Below are 13,929 nucleotides of genomic sequence, written 5' to 3'. Positions count from 1 at the left end.
GTGAAATAAGCCAGATACAAAAGGATAAATTTTTATGATCCCACTTATATGAAGTGTCTAGAATAGGCTTTTTCATAGAGACAGAAAGTAGATTTAGAGGTTAGCAGGGCTGAGAGGAGAGGGGAATGGGGAGTTATTACTTAATGGATACAGAGTTGCTGTTTGGGGGGAATGAAAAAATTATGGAAATAGGTAGTGCTGATGGTTGCAAAATGTTGTGAATGTAATTCATGCCACTGAAGTATACATCTGAACATGGTTAAAATAAATTTTATCTTATCTATAAATATTTTACTGCACTAAAAACAGTTTAAAAAGTTGATGGTTGATGGATGTAGACGATGGGTGAATGAGTGAATTTGTGCATAGTAAGATGAACAGTTGAGCAGGTGGGAAGTTCTGTTAAGGGTGAATCAGTCAGGGCACAGTAGCAGGCATATGCGTGCATGGATAGATGGATGGGAAGCTGTACAGATGGAATGAGAGGCAGTGGGTGGGGAGTGGAGTTTGAGCCATGGGGCTAAGACAATGGATAGAAGCTGAGGAGGCTGAACTTGCCCAGCCCCAGGGTGGTCCTAGGCTGGCAGTGACTGAGAAAGTGTGGACCAAAGCACCCTCCTCTGCCACAGGCTCTCTGCAGCTGGACCTCAACCGCATGCCCAAGCCTGCCAAGACAGCTGAGAAGTGTTCCTTGGACCAGCTGGATGACACTTTCCACCCGGAGTGGTTTGTGTCCCTTTTTGAACAGAAAACAGTGAAGGGCTGGTGGCCCTGTGTGGCGGACGAGGGTGAGAAGAAGATACTGGCGGTAAGTCTGTTCCCTCTGGTTGGTGGAAGTGACACGTCCATAGAAATCGCTGAGCACAGACGTGTTCCTCTCCCTCTATCCTGCCCTCCCTGTCTGTTTCCCAAGACACTGTCCCTCTTCCCTGCCAGTTCCCCGCCTTCGTCTCCTCGAGGCTCGTATCCCAGGAAAGCCCATCTAAATCTAAAGATGCCCTAATCTCCCGTGGACGCTGTTTAATTTGTACTTGCTCCTTGGCCTTCACAGTGATCTGTGTCCTGGGTTCCCCTCTGGCTGGGCTTCCTGTGGAGGACAGGGGTCATGCCACTCCCATTTGAGCAGAACCCTATAAGGGACCGTCCTTGTCCTCTTCTCCCTGCCCAGAGGTCTGCCCAGGCGTGTGACTGGGGACCATGGAGAATCATCCTTCCTCTGCAGAGGAAGTAAATGAGTTTACTGTCCTTCCTTGGTATCAGCAGAGGGTTGGTTCCAGGAGCCCGCGTGGACACCAAATCCATGGGTGCTCAAGTCTCATAGTCCACCTTCTGCGTTTGGTTTAATCTACAGATCTGAAACCTGCAAATGAGGGCCAACTGTATATTTATTGAAAAAATCTGTGTATAAGTGGACCTGTGCAGTTAAAACCCGTGTTGTTCAAGGGTCAACTGTACTTAGAAACGGCAGAGAGCCAGCCAATCCCTAAAGTGGCCCTTGAAATAAAATATCCAGGTTGTATAACAAATTATAACAATTAATAAGAAATACTAACATCTCAAAAGAAAAATGAGCAAAGGGCATACATAGATAATACCTAAAGCAGTACAGTGGCCATTACATATTTAAGAAGGTTCATTTCCCCTAGGAATTACATAAAGGAATGCTTTAAAATGTGAAAACATTTTTTATGTATTATATTAGGATTTTTAAAAAATAGAAACACTTATTGCTAGTGAGGATGCAGAGAGACAGCCTTCTCATTTACCTCTGTTGGGCAGGCTAATGATTTTTACCATTTGGGGAAACAATGTAGTAATATATAGCCAGAGACTTAACAATATTTATGCCCTTGAAACTTTTCATCCCACTTCTAAAATCTCTCCTAAAGAAATAACCCCATAAAATTAAAAATTTAGGGTTTATTTATAACAACAAAGAGTTGGAAACAACCTAAACGAACCAAAATAACTGGTTTACTAAATAAATTATGGTCAACCATGGCATAGATACAGCATTAAAAGCAGACTTTAAAGAGTATATAATTATATAATAAAATATATTCCTAAATGAAAGAAACAAGCTATAGAACCATATATACACAGCGTGATATTTCATATACTTGCAAAGAAAAATAGCTCTGATGAATAAAGTATTACGAGTGCTTGTCTCTACATAGTAGAAGTATGGGTGACAGTCTCCTTTTTTATACATTTCCGTAGTTGCTGTGTGTTCTGCAAGGAGCAGGTACTTTTATGAGCAGATCACCCTGTATCTTTTTTTCAAACAAATCATAAAGTGACCTTTACATCTGTCCTGGCCTGGCTCCTCTCCAAGCCATGGGGCCAAGCCTTTATGTCTCTGATCAGGTCCCCCTTGTCCCCTCAGGGCAAGTTGGAGATGACTTTGGAGATTGTGGCCGAGAGCGAACATGAGGAGCGGCCGGCCGGCCAGGGCCGGGATGAGCCCAACATGAACCCCAAGCTCGAGGACCCAAGGTTGGTGCTCAGCCCCTGAGCCCTGATGCCCAAGGGGACGGGGAGGAGTATCCGCAGTTCAGGAGGCACTCACCGTATAGCCGCACAGAGGCCCCAGGGCCCAGAGAGGGGTGTGACTCATCCAAGGGTACACATTGTTAGGGGGCAGGTGACGGACATCATTCCAGGACACGCTGGGCTCGTCAGCTAGTTCCAGAAGCAGGCGCTGTTGGGTAGCTCTTGGTTGTAGGCCAGGCGTGCTGTCATATATATGTTGTGTCATGGAACCTTCCCTGCTGAGTCGTTGTTAGTATCCCCGCTTTACAGATGAGGAAACAATCACAGCAAAGTTAAATAAGGTCATTCCAAGGAAAGTGGCGAAGCTGAAATTCTCACACCTGGTCTGATTGGCCCCGGAGCCTGACCAAGGTCTTTCCCTGACCAAGCTGCCTTCCATGGCTCTCCTATGGTGTCAATGTGGCTTTCAAAAGGCCTTTCAGCTTTAATTTTCCCAGCTGTGAAATGGGGGCCTAGTCCCTGCCTCCCCTACCTCACAGGCCTCTAAGGGAGGGGCCTACATCCCAAACCAGTGGATGCAGAAGCCTTGAAGGCAGTTACCGGAGCCTGAAAGATGGCTGTTCGGGGGCGGGGGTGGGGGGGAGTGGGCGGGGCTGCATTCGCTGGGTCCCTTTCCACGGCCTGCCCAGCTCAAGTCACACTTAGCACAGACAGCCCACTTTGTTATAGCGCTAGCCTGAGTGCCACTGGCTGGCAGAGCAGGGAGAGGCATGCCTGCCCGAGGACGCTGGGACCTGGGTGGAAAGACAGAGAGACCCAGGAGACCCAGCAGCGCGCAAGCAGATGTGAAAGCGGCCGTCACTGAGACACAAAATCCTGCCCGCTCTTTGCATTGTGAGGCTGGCCTGGGGGGGTTTGAGGCTCTTGGCTATGAGACACCATCAGCTTTCTGGGTTCACTCCCTGCCAGCGAACGAGCCCCGTGCCTCTAGCCCAGTGGCTTGGCTTCTCTGGGGCTCGCGGACCGTAGCTCACCTAACGTGGGGCCCCCTTAAGCTCTGCCCAGTCCCCAATCTCTAGTCTGTGACTAAGTCCTGGGTCAGGAAGGAGAGAGTGGCAGGGAAGGTGACCTGGACAGGGTGGCTGAGCACGGGGTCCCTGAGGGTGTGCAGGGCTTGACAGCACCAAGAAGAGGAGGGCAACATGGGCGGGGCTCACACTGTAGCAAAGGCTGGGAGGAGAGGGCGATGCAGGTGTGGACAGGGGCTGGGGGCCTGGAGGCTGGGCAGGTCTGGGGGGCTGACTCGGGTGGGCCAGGGCGATTTGTGAGCAGGACCCGGAGGGAGCAGCCCTGGTGGGAGGTACCCTGCTGACCTCTGGGATCTCACTCACAGGCGCCCTGACACCTCCTTCCTCTGGTTCACCTCTCCGTACAAGACCATGAAGTTTATCCTCTGGCGGCGGTTCCGGTGCGCCATCATCCTCTTCATCCTTCTCTTCATTCTCCTGCTGTTCTTGGGCATCTTCGTCTACTCCTTCCCGGTAAGCTGGCCTGAGTGGGGAGGCACAGACCCTTGTCTTGGAGGAGCTCCTGGTCTGACGTGGGAGGTACAGCCCTTGACCTCCAGCAGCTTCTGGTTCTCAGGGGAGTCTGTCATTGTCCTCAAAGTGCACCCCGTGTCTGATGGAGAGAAGTAGCTTCTGTCTTTGGGGAGTCCATGGTCTGATGAGGGAGACATAGGCCCTGCTCTGGGGAGTCCCCAGTCTGGTAGGAGACCCTTGGGGAGCTCTTAGCCCAGTGAGGGAATCTGAGTTCTTGCCCGTGATGGGGAGACACCGCATCCTCAGCAAGCCCCTGAGGGGCTATGTAATCAAGGGGTTGGCAGAAGGCGAGGCCCCTTGGGCAGGCATGGGCAGGGGAACCTTCTTGAAGGAGGGTGTGGAGTGGGTCAGGAGGGGCAGGGAAGGTGTAGATGGCAGAGCAGAGGGGAAGGTCCTCTGCTTGTGAGGATAGCACCTGCTGAGGACCTGGGGCTGGAGAGGGTGCCACCTGGGAACCTGAGAAAGTGTGTCCTGCCTGCTGCAGTGGGGTGGGCGTGGGGCAAGGTGTGGGCGAGGAGGGGGTGGGCAAGGAGCCTCTCACTGGGCGCAGTAAACACTGGGGCCCCTTTCACCTGCTAAGAAGCCAGTTGATGCCTGACGAAGAGTGGCCAGGGCCACCCGCGTGGGGACTGCTGTGCCCAGCTCCAGGGGCCCCTCCCAAGGGAGGAGGCTCTGGAGCTCTCTTCCCTGCCTGTGCTTCCCTCATCCTCACAGCAGCACCCCCAGTGTCTCTAGAACCTCAGAAGGGATCACAGTGTCCCCAGGCTGACACCTGATTTTTAATATTCTTGAAATTTTGGAAACTTTTTAATACAAAAAATTCAAAATCGTATGTAAGTAGAGGAATGGTGTGATCGACTCCATGTCACCCTTATTTGAATGGAAAGAAACACACATCCAGAGAGGAGAGGGACCAGCTCAGGGCTGCATGGCAGCCCTGTGTACAGCTCCCGGTCTGGGGTTCCGGCCACAGCCCTGGTCAGCACCAGGCCGCCGGCCAAGCACACTGTCCCACAGTGGGTAGTGCGCTCTGGGAATCACTCACCTGTGAGCTCTTTGCTTCGTGATTCCTCCGGGAGGAGGAGGCCCCCGAGAGCGCTCTCCCACCGTAGCTGGCAAGGCATTGTACCAGCAGAGCACGCCTCCTACGAGGAGGACGGTTAAAACCACGGAACAATCCCCTGCAGGCCCTAAGGTCATGAACTGTGGGAGCAACAGAGAGGATGCTCTGGTTTGGACGTCCAGGCCCCGGCTACCCCTTGGACCCTAAGTGACAAAGGAGGGTCTAGAGCTGGGATGACCGTGAGCTGGGCCGCGAGCCGGGCCCTCGTCTCAGCTGACTGTGTTGCCTGGAGCGCCAGGCTGAGGCTGTTCTGAGGCCCAGCTAGACGACTCACGGCCCGTTGGCCAAATGTGCCTGAGGCCCAGGGGCGGGTCCAGGCTGGGGGACCCTGAAGCTCATTCGGTTCGGGGGGCCCTCCTGAAGCAAAGGAAGACAGATTACAAGTACAAGGTTAGCTGCTGGGCCCTGGAAGGGCACGAGCAAGGGTGGTGCCTGGAGTGTAGCTGCCCTGGCACTGACCTGGGCTCAGGGGTTGGGCCCAGGACTCCCCTTGTGGTCCCCTGTGTCTCCTCCCCTGGGACGCAGCCCTGTGGCCAAGTTGGGGGGGCGCAGTGGCCCTCACCTGGCCTGTCCTCAGGCTTACCTCCTCTCATGTTGAGGGCACCCAGCCGCCCCTCGGTTCAGGTGAAGACCTTATTAGCGCAAGAAGTGTGTCCAGGAGGTGAGGGCGTGTTGTGTGGGTGAGGGAGAGGCTGGTGGGCCCCGTGCCCCTGGGAGCTGTCGGTCCACGAGGAGATGCAGTGAAGCCAGGGACGAGGGGGAGCACAGGGTACAGCCTAACGCCTCACTGAGAGGCCAGGCCGGGGAGCGTGGGCAAAGGGGAGCTGGTGTGGACCCTCGCTCCTTGAGGAGGTGGGCTGAGGAGCAAGCAGCGGCAGCACCAGGGAGCTGGTAAGAAATGCAGAGTCCTGGGCCAGCCCCAGGCCTGCTGAGGAGAATCTGCCTCGGGAACATCGAGGTCAGAGCATCGCTGCTGTGTGGAGCACAGCTCCATGTGGAGTCAGGAGCTGTTGGCTGGGTTCTGGCTCTGTCAGTGGCTCCCCAGTGACCGTGGCCAGGCCCTCCCGTCGCGTGAGGAAGGGGCTGGGATAGGTCAGTGCTGACCTGCTGTGACTAGCACTGTGGATAGGGGAGCGATTTTGCCTTCCCCAGGGGGGCTGCATGTCAAGCCGGCCTTCTGCTGAAGAGCTGAGGGGAGGGCCCCGCCCCTGCAAGGCACTAGGGCTGCAGACTAGGCCTCAGGGGCCTGGGGAAGGAGGCCCTGCTGCTTGGCTGGGAGACGGACAGAAGATTTCCAGTCCCTTCCAGCCTGTGGTCCTTTCTCGTCCCTGGGGCAGCCTTACCCCAAAGCCCTGCGGGCAGGCCCTGGTCAGAGCCTCTTCCCTGTGTCCTGAGTCCCCAGCAGCAGCATCAATCTCCTTTGAGATCTTCGGGATGTGTCCTGTTTCGAATGCCAGCCCTGCCTTCTCTCTCCAGAGCTGGCATGTGGGGTGAGATCCTAGGCGAGGGCTGTAGGGCAGCCTGGGTCTGAGGCTGCAGACTGCTTTTGCTCGCAGGCCTTTGCTACAAGCTGGGCATATCCTCCTTCCCTCCAGCCAAGTCACCCAGTCACCTGGTGGATGCCAGGCCTGTGACCGTCCATCACCTGGCTTTCAGGCCTTGGGGGGGCAGAGGCCTGGGTGCAGAGGGGCTCCCCCCCAGTTGGCCTCATCTCCCACCCTCTTGGAAATTCCCCTGGGAGGGGGACAGGGAGGGCAGCCCGTCTGATTCCTCCCAGCTCTGCCCTAGAGGCAGCGGGAGCAGGGCCAGTGTGGGGAGGCAGGAGGCGATCTGGCAGGGAAGGAGCGGCGGCTTTGTTTCCAGAGTTGGCTTTCCTGGGCGGCGCTGGGGAACATACTGTCCCAATTAGGAGCCCTGTGTTGTGTTGTATGTGTTTTCATGGTTTTGCGGGGAGGAGTGGGGAGGGGAGATTCCTGCCAGTCCTGCAGCAGCCAGGGCTTAATCAGGGGTGACCCATCTCTAGGGCTGGTCCGCACTGTGGGTCATCCCTCTATACCCCCCATCGCAACTCTCTCTCTGCGTTTTGGACGGGAGCGCGGTGGCCAGCGAGCCCCAGGTTCCCGCGCTGGGCAGTGTGGGAGGAGGGTGGGGAGAAGCGCAGCCGTGCCTTCAGGCCACCTGTCTGATGGAAAAGGCCGGTCCTGGCCTGGCCAGGGGCAGAGTCCTCTCGGTAGCTGGGCAGAACCTGGGGGTGGGCCCTGGAGTGACGGGGGAGAAGCCAGAGCAATTCAGGCGCTGTGGCCCCCAGGCAAGAGTGTGGGCTTGTGTGACAGCGAGAGCACTGGCCGGGTGGAGTGCTGAGCTGAGTGTGGCCTGGGGGCTGATGAGGGAGAGGTGTAGGCAGGTGGTTGAGCGGATCAGCCACCTTTCCCAGCTCCGATTCCCTGGCAGCTGTCATCACCTGTCCCTGCCTCTCCCCCCTCCCTCCAGAACTATACCGCCATGAAGCTGGTGAAGCCATTCAGCTGAGGACTCTCGGGCCCAGGACCGGCTGCCTCCTCTGCCCTGCTCAGCTGAGTGTCTCCAGATGTCCAGGCCTCACCGTCCTGCCAGGGTGGGCAGACAGAGAGAGGGACTGGCACGTGCTCCAAGTGTTGGCGACATCGAGCCCTGTGGTCACCCCGCTTTCATCATTTCTTTCTCCCCCATCCCAACCCTTTTGGGGATCAGCCCTGTGTATTTCAGTATAAAACAGTTTGAACCACAAAGCGGCGTTGGTGTGTGTATCTCTGTGGTACCTGAATGGGGTGACTGTGCAGGGGATGTCTGGGTGGGCGCGTGTGTGGGATGTGTGCCATCTGTGCCACGTTCCCAGTGGGACTGTGTATCTTTTGGCAGGACTGGTAGGGGTGGCGGGGACTTTGAGGCTTGATGTCTGGCCTGCCTGGAGACCCAGCCTGTTCTGCTTCTGGGACACCCCTCCACCCTGTGCCCTCCTTCCTCAGGCATCTCCTCGCCCACGGTGATCTTTGCTTGGGTGGCAGTTACCTGCACCATGCCCGGGAAGAGGTTCCACTTATGCACATGGAGCCCCTCGGAAAAACTCTCCAGGCTGGGAGGGCTGCTGGACCCCTGGCTGTGACCTTGTCTCCCATGCTCTTGGAATTTTTTTTGGTTCCCTCCCTCTGTTTCCTCACCCTGCTTTAATGATCTGGACTGGATAAACACACCCTTTTCTTGTGGTCTGAGCATCGCATTAGCTGTCGGGCTGACATCTCTTGCAGGAATCAGGCTTCATCTACAAGAGCAGCAAGAACATACTTAGAGAAAAACCAAAGAGCACAAAAACATCGCGTTTCCGAAATAGAGGCCTCTGCCTCTGTTGGCCGGTGGGCTGGAACTCCGGAGCACAGCCTGGCGGAAGGGCTTCTCCCATTTCCTGCTGTGAGCCTGTTCCCGTGGCCCAGGCCCCGAGGCCCCAGAGTGAGCCTTCCAGTCCCCTTGTCTCTTCACTGCATGCTGGGACCCAGACTGAGGCCCTGCCTCGTCCCCACCTGATTGGCAGGACTGGGGGGTGACTGGCACAGGGCTGATGACCTGAACCCTCCTGGGTGAGGGAGCTGCATCTTGAACATAGAGTGCTTCTCTCTTCAGGAGAGGTTCTGGCTGGAGGACACCCTCAGTGTCCAGCTCCGTGTGGGCCCTGAGAACCTGGGTGGCCAGTCCTGAGACTCTGACGCCTGACACCTGGAGCCGGGTGGCCACACCTCGCACAGAACAGGCAGCAAGGACTGGGGTTACCCAACTCTTCTGGGTCGTGAGCCTTCCCTGAATACCCACCGTGCCCGCCTGCTTGGAGGCCGTGAGCAGGCGATTCCACGGAGAGGGCTGGAGGTGAAAGGATGGAAGAGCTGGGGCTGCAGCTTTGGGAGGTGCTGAGAGAGCTTAGAGGCTCTGGAGACCTGAGAATATTGGAAGGTAGGGAGGAGGAAGCCACTGAGGAGGGAAAGATCAAAGACACGACAGAGAAAATGGGATAATTAATAGAACCAGCTTCTGGAGAAGGAGGGGAGGGCGTAAGCTTTGGAAAGAAAGTTCTCTTTTTCTTACAGGTACAAGAACACTGGAGGAAATAAATACATACTGTGCAAGTATCAGCTGGGTTAAATGAGTTTGGGGGTACATTGTGCCCACTTATTAACTTTTTCCTTTAATCATTTGCTTTCTCTTGCTGCTTTGAGTTGCAGATCATAGGAAACATTATTTAAACGAGTAAAGGGACTATAATGGCTTTAGAGAAATGAAATTTTCAGAGGGATTGACCTCAGGTGAGGGCTCACTCACCTCCGCAATTAGGTCACCAAGACTTTGCATTCTCTCTCTGCTCTGCCCTTGTCAGGCTAGGGTTGGGGTTAAAGCTGCTCCCTGGAACCATATGGGCCACCAAGCAAAACTCAGGGAGAATGAGGAACGGATGGTGAGGAGATACCGTGTCCAGCACATGTTTATTGAGAGACTCCACATGGCAGCCCTAGAGCAGGTTCTGAGGGTATAGCAGGGAGTTACATGTGACTCCTGGCCTTCCATAGCTCCCAGCATGGGGGGAAAGGTGGATCAGGAAACCATGGTTATTTGAACGCTTGTGAGAGTATCAGAGAAGGGACACCCTGGGGCAGGGAAGGGATGTCATCTGAGTGGAGCGTTGGAATGGCCCAGTGGCTAAGAAGGGAAAGCTGTGCTGAGCAGCTGGGATAGAGACCAGTCTCCGGCTGTCAGAGAGCCTGGCTTCTTCGGGGCAGGGCTGGGTGTGGAAGGGCCTGTATCTGCAGCTGAAGAGTTTGAACTTCATTCCGGAGGTAAGCAAGAAGCACGGAAAGACTTAAAGCTGGACTGGCCTTGATCAGAGGTGTGGTTTCTTAGTTCTTATCTTGGGAGACAGGAGTCTTCTGGGAGCACATGGTGGGGCTTCAGGTTGTATAAGCCTTATGGCTTTCGAGAGGGTGAGGGTCCAGTGATCTCACCCAATTCTGCAATAGGGTCTATGATCACAAGTGGTGAAGAACAGTTGCTCAGGATGCTGTGTGGCCAGTTGCAGAGGGCCATTCTAGAAGGCTGGTCCATTAGTCCAGGAGCCAACTCTGAAAAGCAGGGCAGGAGTCATTCATTCATTCATTCACTCATTCATTCATTTAAGAAATACATACACACACACACACACGGAGAGACATCTGTGTACCAGACAAAGTGCTAGGCTCTAGAGATACAATGCTGAAAAGGATAAACATGGTTCCTGTTCTCCCAGAGCTCACAAATGAGTAGCAGAGGGAGACAAGTAGATGGGTAATTACAACACACTGATGGGCAAGGGTTACAGGGTTAAGGGCAGGGAATGGAAAAGACAGTAGAGAGAGCAAAGACTGACCAGAAATGGTTCAAAGATCTGTAAGAATCTCCACAGGGCATAGAGCCGTGGTTCTCAACCAGGGCCGATTTTTGCCCCCCAGGTCACACTTGACATTGTCTGGAGCCAGTTTTTATGGTCCTGGCTTGGGGTGGAGGGGATGAGGGTGCTACTGGCATCCAGGAGCTACTAAACATCCCTCAGTGCACAGGACACACCCTCCCACCCCAAATTATCCAGTCCGAAGATCTGATAGTGCTGCTGTTGGAAACTCTGGCATAGAGATCGTGGACTGCAGAGACCTGAGCAGATAGAACTAAGAGGCCTGGGGGATTGACTGGTTAGGGCTGGGGTGGGGCGGTGGGGTGGTGGGATGGGAGATGAATTCCAAATGACTCCCACTTGCCTGGCTTTGTGAGTGGTGGGACCATTCATGAAGTCCGTTTTGGACAACAAAGTTCCTCCATGTCTCCCTACTAATATGGTCTCTCCTCTCTTCACAAAGTTCTAGAAAGCATCATTTATACTTGCTGTCTCCATGCCCTTACCCTGCACTCACTCCTCCACCCACTGTGGTCTGACTTCATCCCTGTGGCTGACTCAGTGGGTTGTCTTCTCCAACAGCCATCCCCTTTCTATTCCCCTGTGGCACTGTGCCGAGAAAAGAGCCCTGCCCCAGCCCTCGGGGAAGGTGTCTTATGAGATCAAGCCAACCATAGTAAAGCCATTACCCTTGACGGTGATTGGTTTAGGAAGAGGCATGTGACTCATTTATGGCCAATGAGATGTGAGGGGAAGGTGGTGATGGTTACGGGTGGGGAGGCTGCTTGAAAAGTTTCTAGGAAGGTTTTATCCCCAATAACAAAGGACACACAAGAAGACACATCTTCATCTTTTGCCTTTTCTTCTTGTGGAAAAAACGTAATGTCTGGAGCCATGGCTGCCATCTTGTGATCATGAGGGGACAAGCCTGAGGAAGAAAGTCGATCAGAGGATGGCAAGAACCTGATTCTCCAGGAAGCTATTGAGAAAGAACCAACTCTGGAACTTCCCTACTTCCAAGAGGTCTTGTTATGTGGGATCATAAATTCCTTATTGTTTAAGCCATCTTCGGTTGGGTAGTGTGCTACCCATAGCTCAAAGCATCCTTGCTGGTAGATTTCATTCTACTGTTTTCACTGCAGTCGCCAATAACCGGGGCGTTGTGTCCAGGCACCACATCTAAGACATCATGAGTTTATTCTTTATTATAACAGTTTTCCCACAGATGGCAGTAAAGTGTTTTGTTCTAATAAAATCAGTGTGTTACAGTTTTCTGAAAGAAGCGAACTACCTTGAGGAAGGGGCACCTTTCTCTAATTCACACCAGGACCCCACCTACCCCGGTTGTTAAATCTGTGGACGCGGACCCTCCCAACGCTCTGCAGCAGCTGGCAGCACTGAGCGTTCTCTGCTTCTTAATACACTTTCAGTTTTTGGCTTCCATGCCACCACGGTTGCCTAATATTCCTCTTTTCTGTCCGGCCCTGCCTTCTCTGATTGGTCTCTAGTGTTCCCCAGGGCCCTTGGCCTGGCCCTCTCTTCTTACTCTGCATCTCCTCAGCTGCCTCACCCACTCCTGTGGCTTTGGTTGTTCTCTAGAGGCTACTGACCCTGGAATCCCTACCTCTAGCCCCATTTTTTCCCCTGTGCTGCAGCCATGCTAGCCAACTGCTTACCCAGTGGGCATCTCCCCCCAGGGTGACTTACCGGCTCTGCAAACGCAACCCCCGCCTCCCATCCCCACTCAACATCTCTATCCTCCACCCCATGAGAACAGCTCCTGCCCTGTGGTTCCCTCCATCGACCCAGTCACTAGAGCTGAATGTGTGGGAGGCATCCTTGAGTCTTACCTCCTCCTTAGCCTGTATCCAAGACATCAGCAGATCCCACAAATTCTGCCTCTTGGATCTCTCTGGATCGAGCTACTTTTCTTCCCAACGCCACCCCTTCCAATTACGATCAGGCCCCCAAGCAGGCCAGTCATTGGAACCCAGGTAGCACTCCTTCAGCCTTCTCCCTCGCCACACCGCAGTTCACTGTCTGCGGGCAGTCAGCCCTGGACCCAGCTGTGGTCCCCTCCTCCCAGATTCCATCCTCACAAGGGAGGTCAGCCATGCTGGCCCAGGGTCCTCAGAGGACAATCCTGCCATCCTTCTTGCCTCACCTGTTGCTTTTCCCTCTGCTCTACTGAGTGAATTTTGAGCAAGCCTGGCCTTGGCCCGTGGCTCAGGCCTCAGCGTGGCCCCTTCCTCTGGGAGGTTTCCTCTGACCTGTCCTGGTGCCCGTCCACCACTGAAACCCGGCACACTTGACTGTCCCCGCCTCCCCTGACCCCTAATCTGTGCCTCCAAGGCAGAAATCACATCTCAGTCCTTAATGAGATGTCTGCTTCCTTCACTAAAGGGACTTCACTAAGTGTTTCATTGCATCCTCTCTTTAAATAGGCAGGCCCTCAGAGCCATTGCAAATTGGATTTCTGTGTTCTGAAATTCAGTTAGTGTTCAATATTTGAGACCCATTCTTTTGCAAGGTGGAGAATCACTCTCATCTGTTAAAAAAATGGTTCGGTAAAATTTCATAAGCCTTTTATATGCGGAATACTCAGTTCCCTGACTTTATTTTCTTTGCTGGTGTTTTGGAGAGAGATATTCTGCTTGTGCGCTCGGACACACACGTACACACACACATGCATTCACACGCGCACCATTTTCTGTTCCTTTTCCAGGGCTCTGTGGACAGCCCAGGCTGGAGTGACAGGGAGCTGGATAGACAGGAAGAGCTGTAAGCACAGCCCTGGCCTGTAGCCCCCTCCCCGTTGTCTCCGCCCCCAGGGAACGCAAACTTGTCTCAATCCTCTCTCCACGTGTTTCATAAATGCAGGATTAGGGGGTTTCCAGGGGAGCCAGGTGGGCATCCCCTGCCTGGGACGTGGGGACAGCCCAGGAAACATTTTTTATTGCGGATGAGAACAGGGTAAGGACCAGGGTTCGCCTGCCAGGCTGGCCCTTAAATGGTGGCTGAGATTCCCACAAGTAGAGTGGGAACCTCCCTCTCCCTCCTTCCCCCTTTGCTGCTGCTCCATCCTGTCCTCTGGAGACGACTAGCTGCAGCTTCTGTGCCCTGTGGCTTGGCCCAGTGTGGATTTCATGCTGTTTCTCTGCCTTTATTTTGGTCTCGGTTTTTCATGGTGTGTGTGTGTGTGTCCGTGTCTGTATCTGTGTGTGTGTGAGCGCACATTCGTGTGTAAAAGAGAGACAACGGATGAGACA

General features: G+C 54.1%; 1 protein-coding gene across 26 annotated transcripts in view; it reads left to right on the top strand.

The window, feature by feature from the left end:
• Nucleotides 1–7,985, top strand: part of DYSF (dysferlin) — a 222,467-nt gene extending 214,482 nt beyond the window's left edge. For all 26 annotated transcript variants that reach the window (XM_067704737.1, XM_067704747.1, XM_067704750.1 and 23 more), the window contains 4 exons: nt 630–808; nt 2,387–2,496; nt 3,887–4,034; nt 7,708–7,985. In XM_067704737.1, the coding sequence (XP_067560838.1) occupies nt 630–808; nt 2,387–2,496; nt 3,887–4,034; nt 7,708–7,746 (476 nt within the window). In that variant the 3' untranslated portion in view covers nt 7,747–7,985. The remainder of the gene's footprint in view (nt 1–629; nt 809–2,386; nt 2,497–3,886; nt 4,035–7,707) is intronic.
• Nucleotides 7,986–13,929: the final 5,944 nt, after the last annotated feature.

This window comes from Pseudorca crassidens, chromosome 14 (genome assembly GCF_039906515.1).
Source record: "Pseudorca crassidens isolate mPseCra1 chromosome 14, mPseCra1.hap1, whole genome shotgun sequence".
In the NCBI taxonomy this organism is placed as follows: Eukaryota; Metazoa; Chordata; class Mammalia; order Artiodactyla; family Delphinidae; genus Pseudorca; species Pseudorca crassidens.
This window is presented reverse-complemented; position numbering and strand designations above follow the sequence as displayed.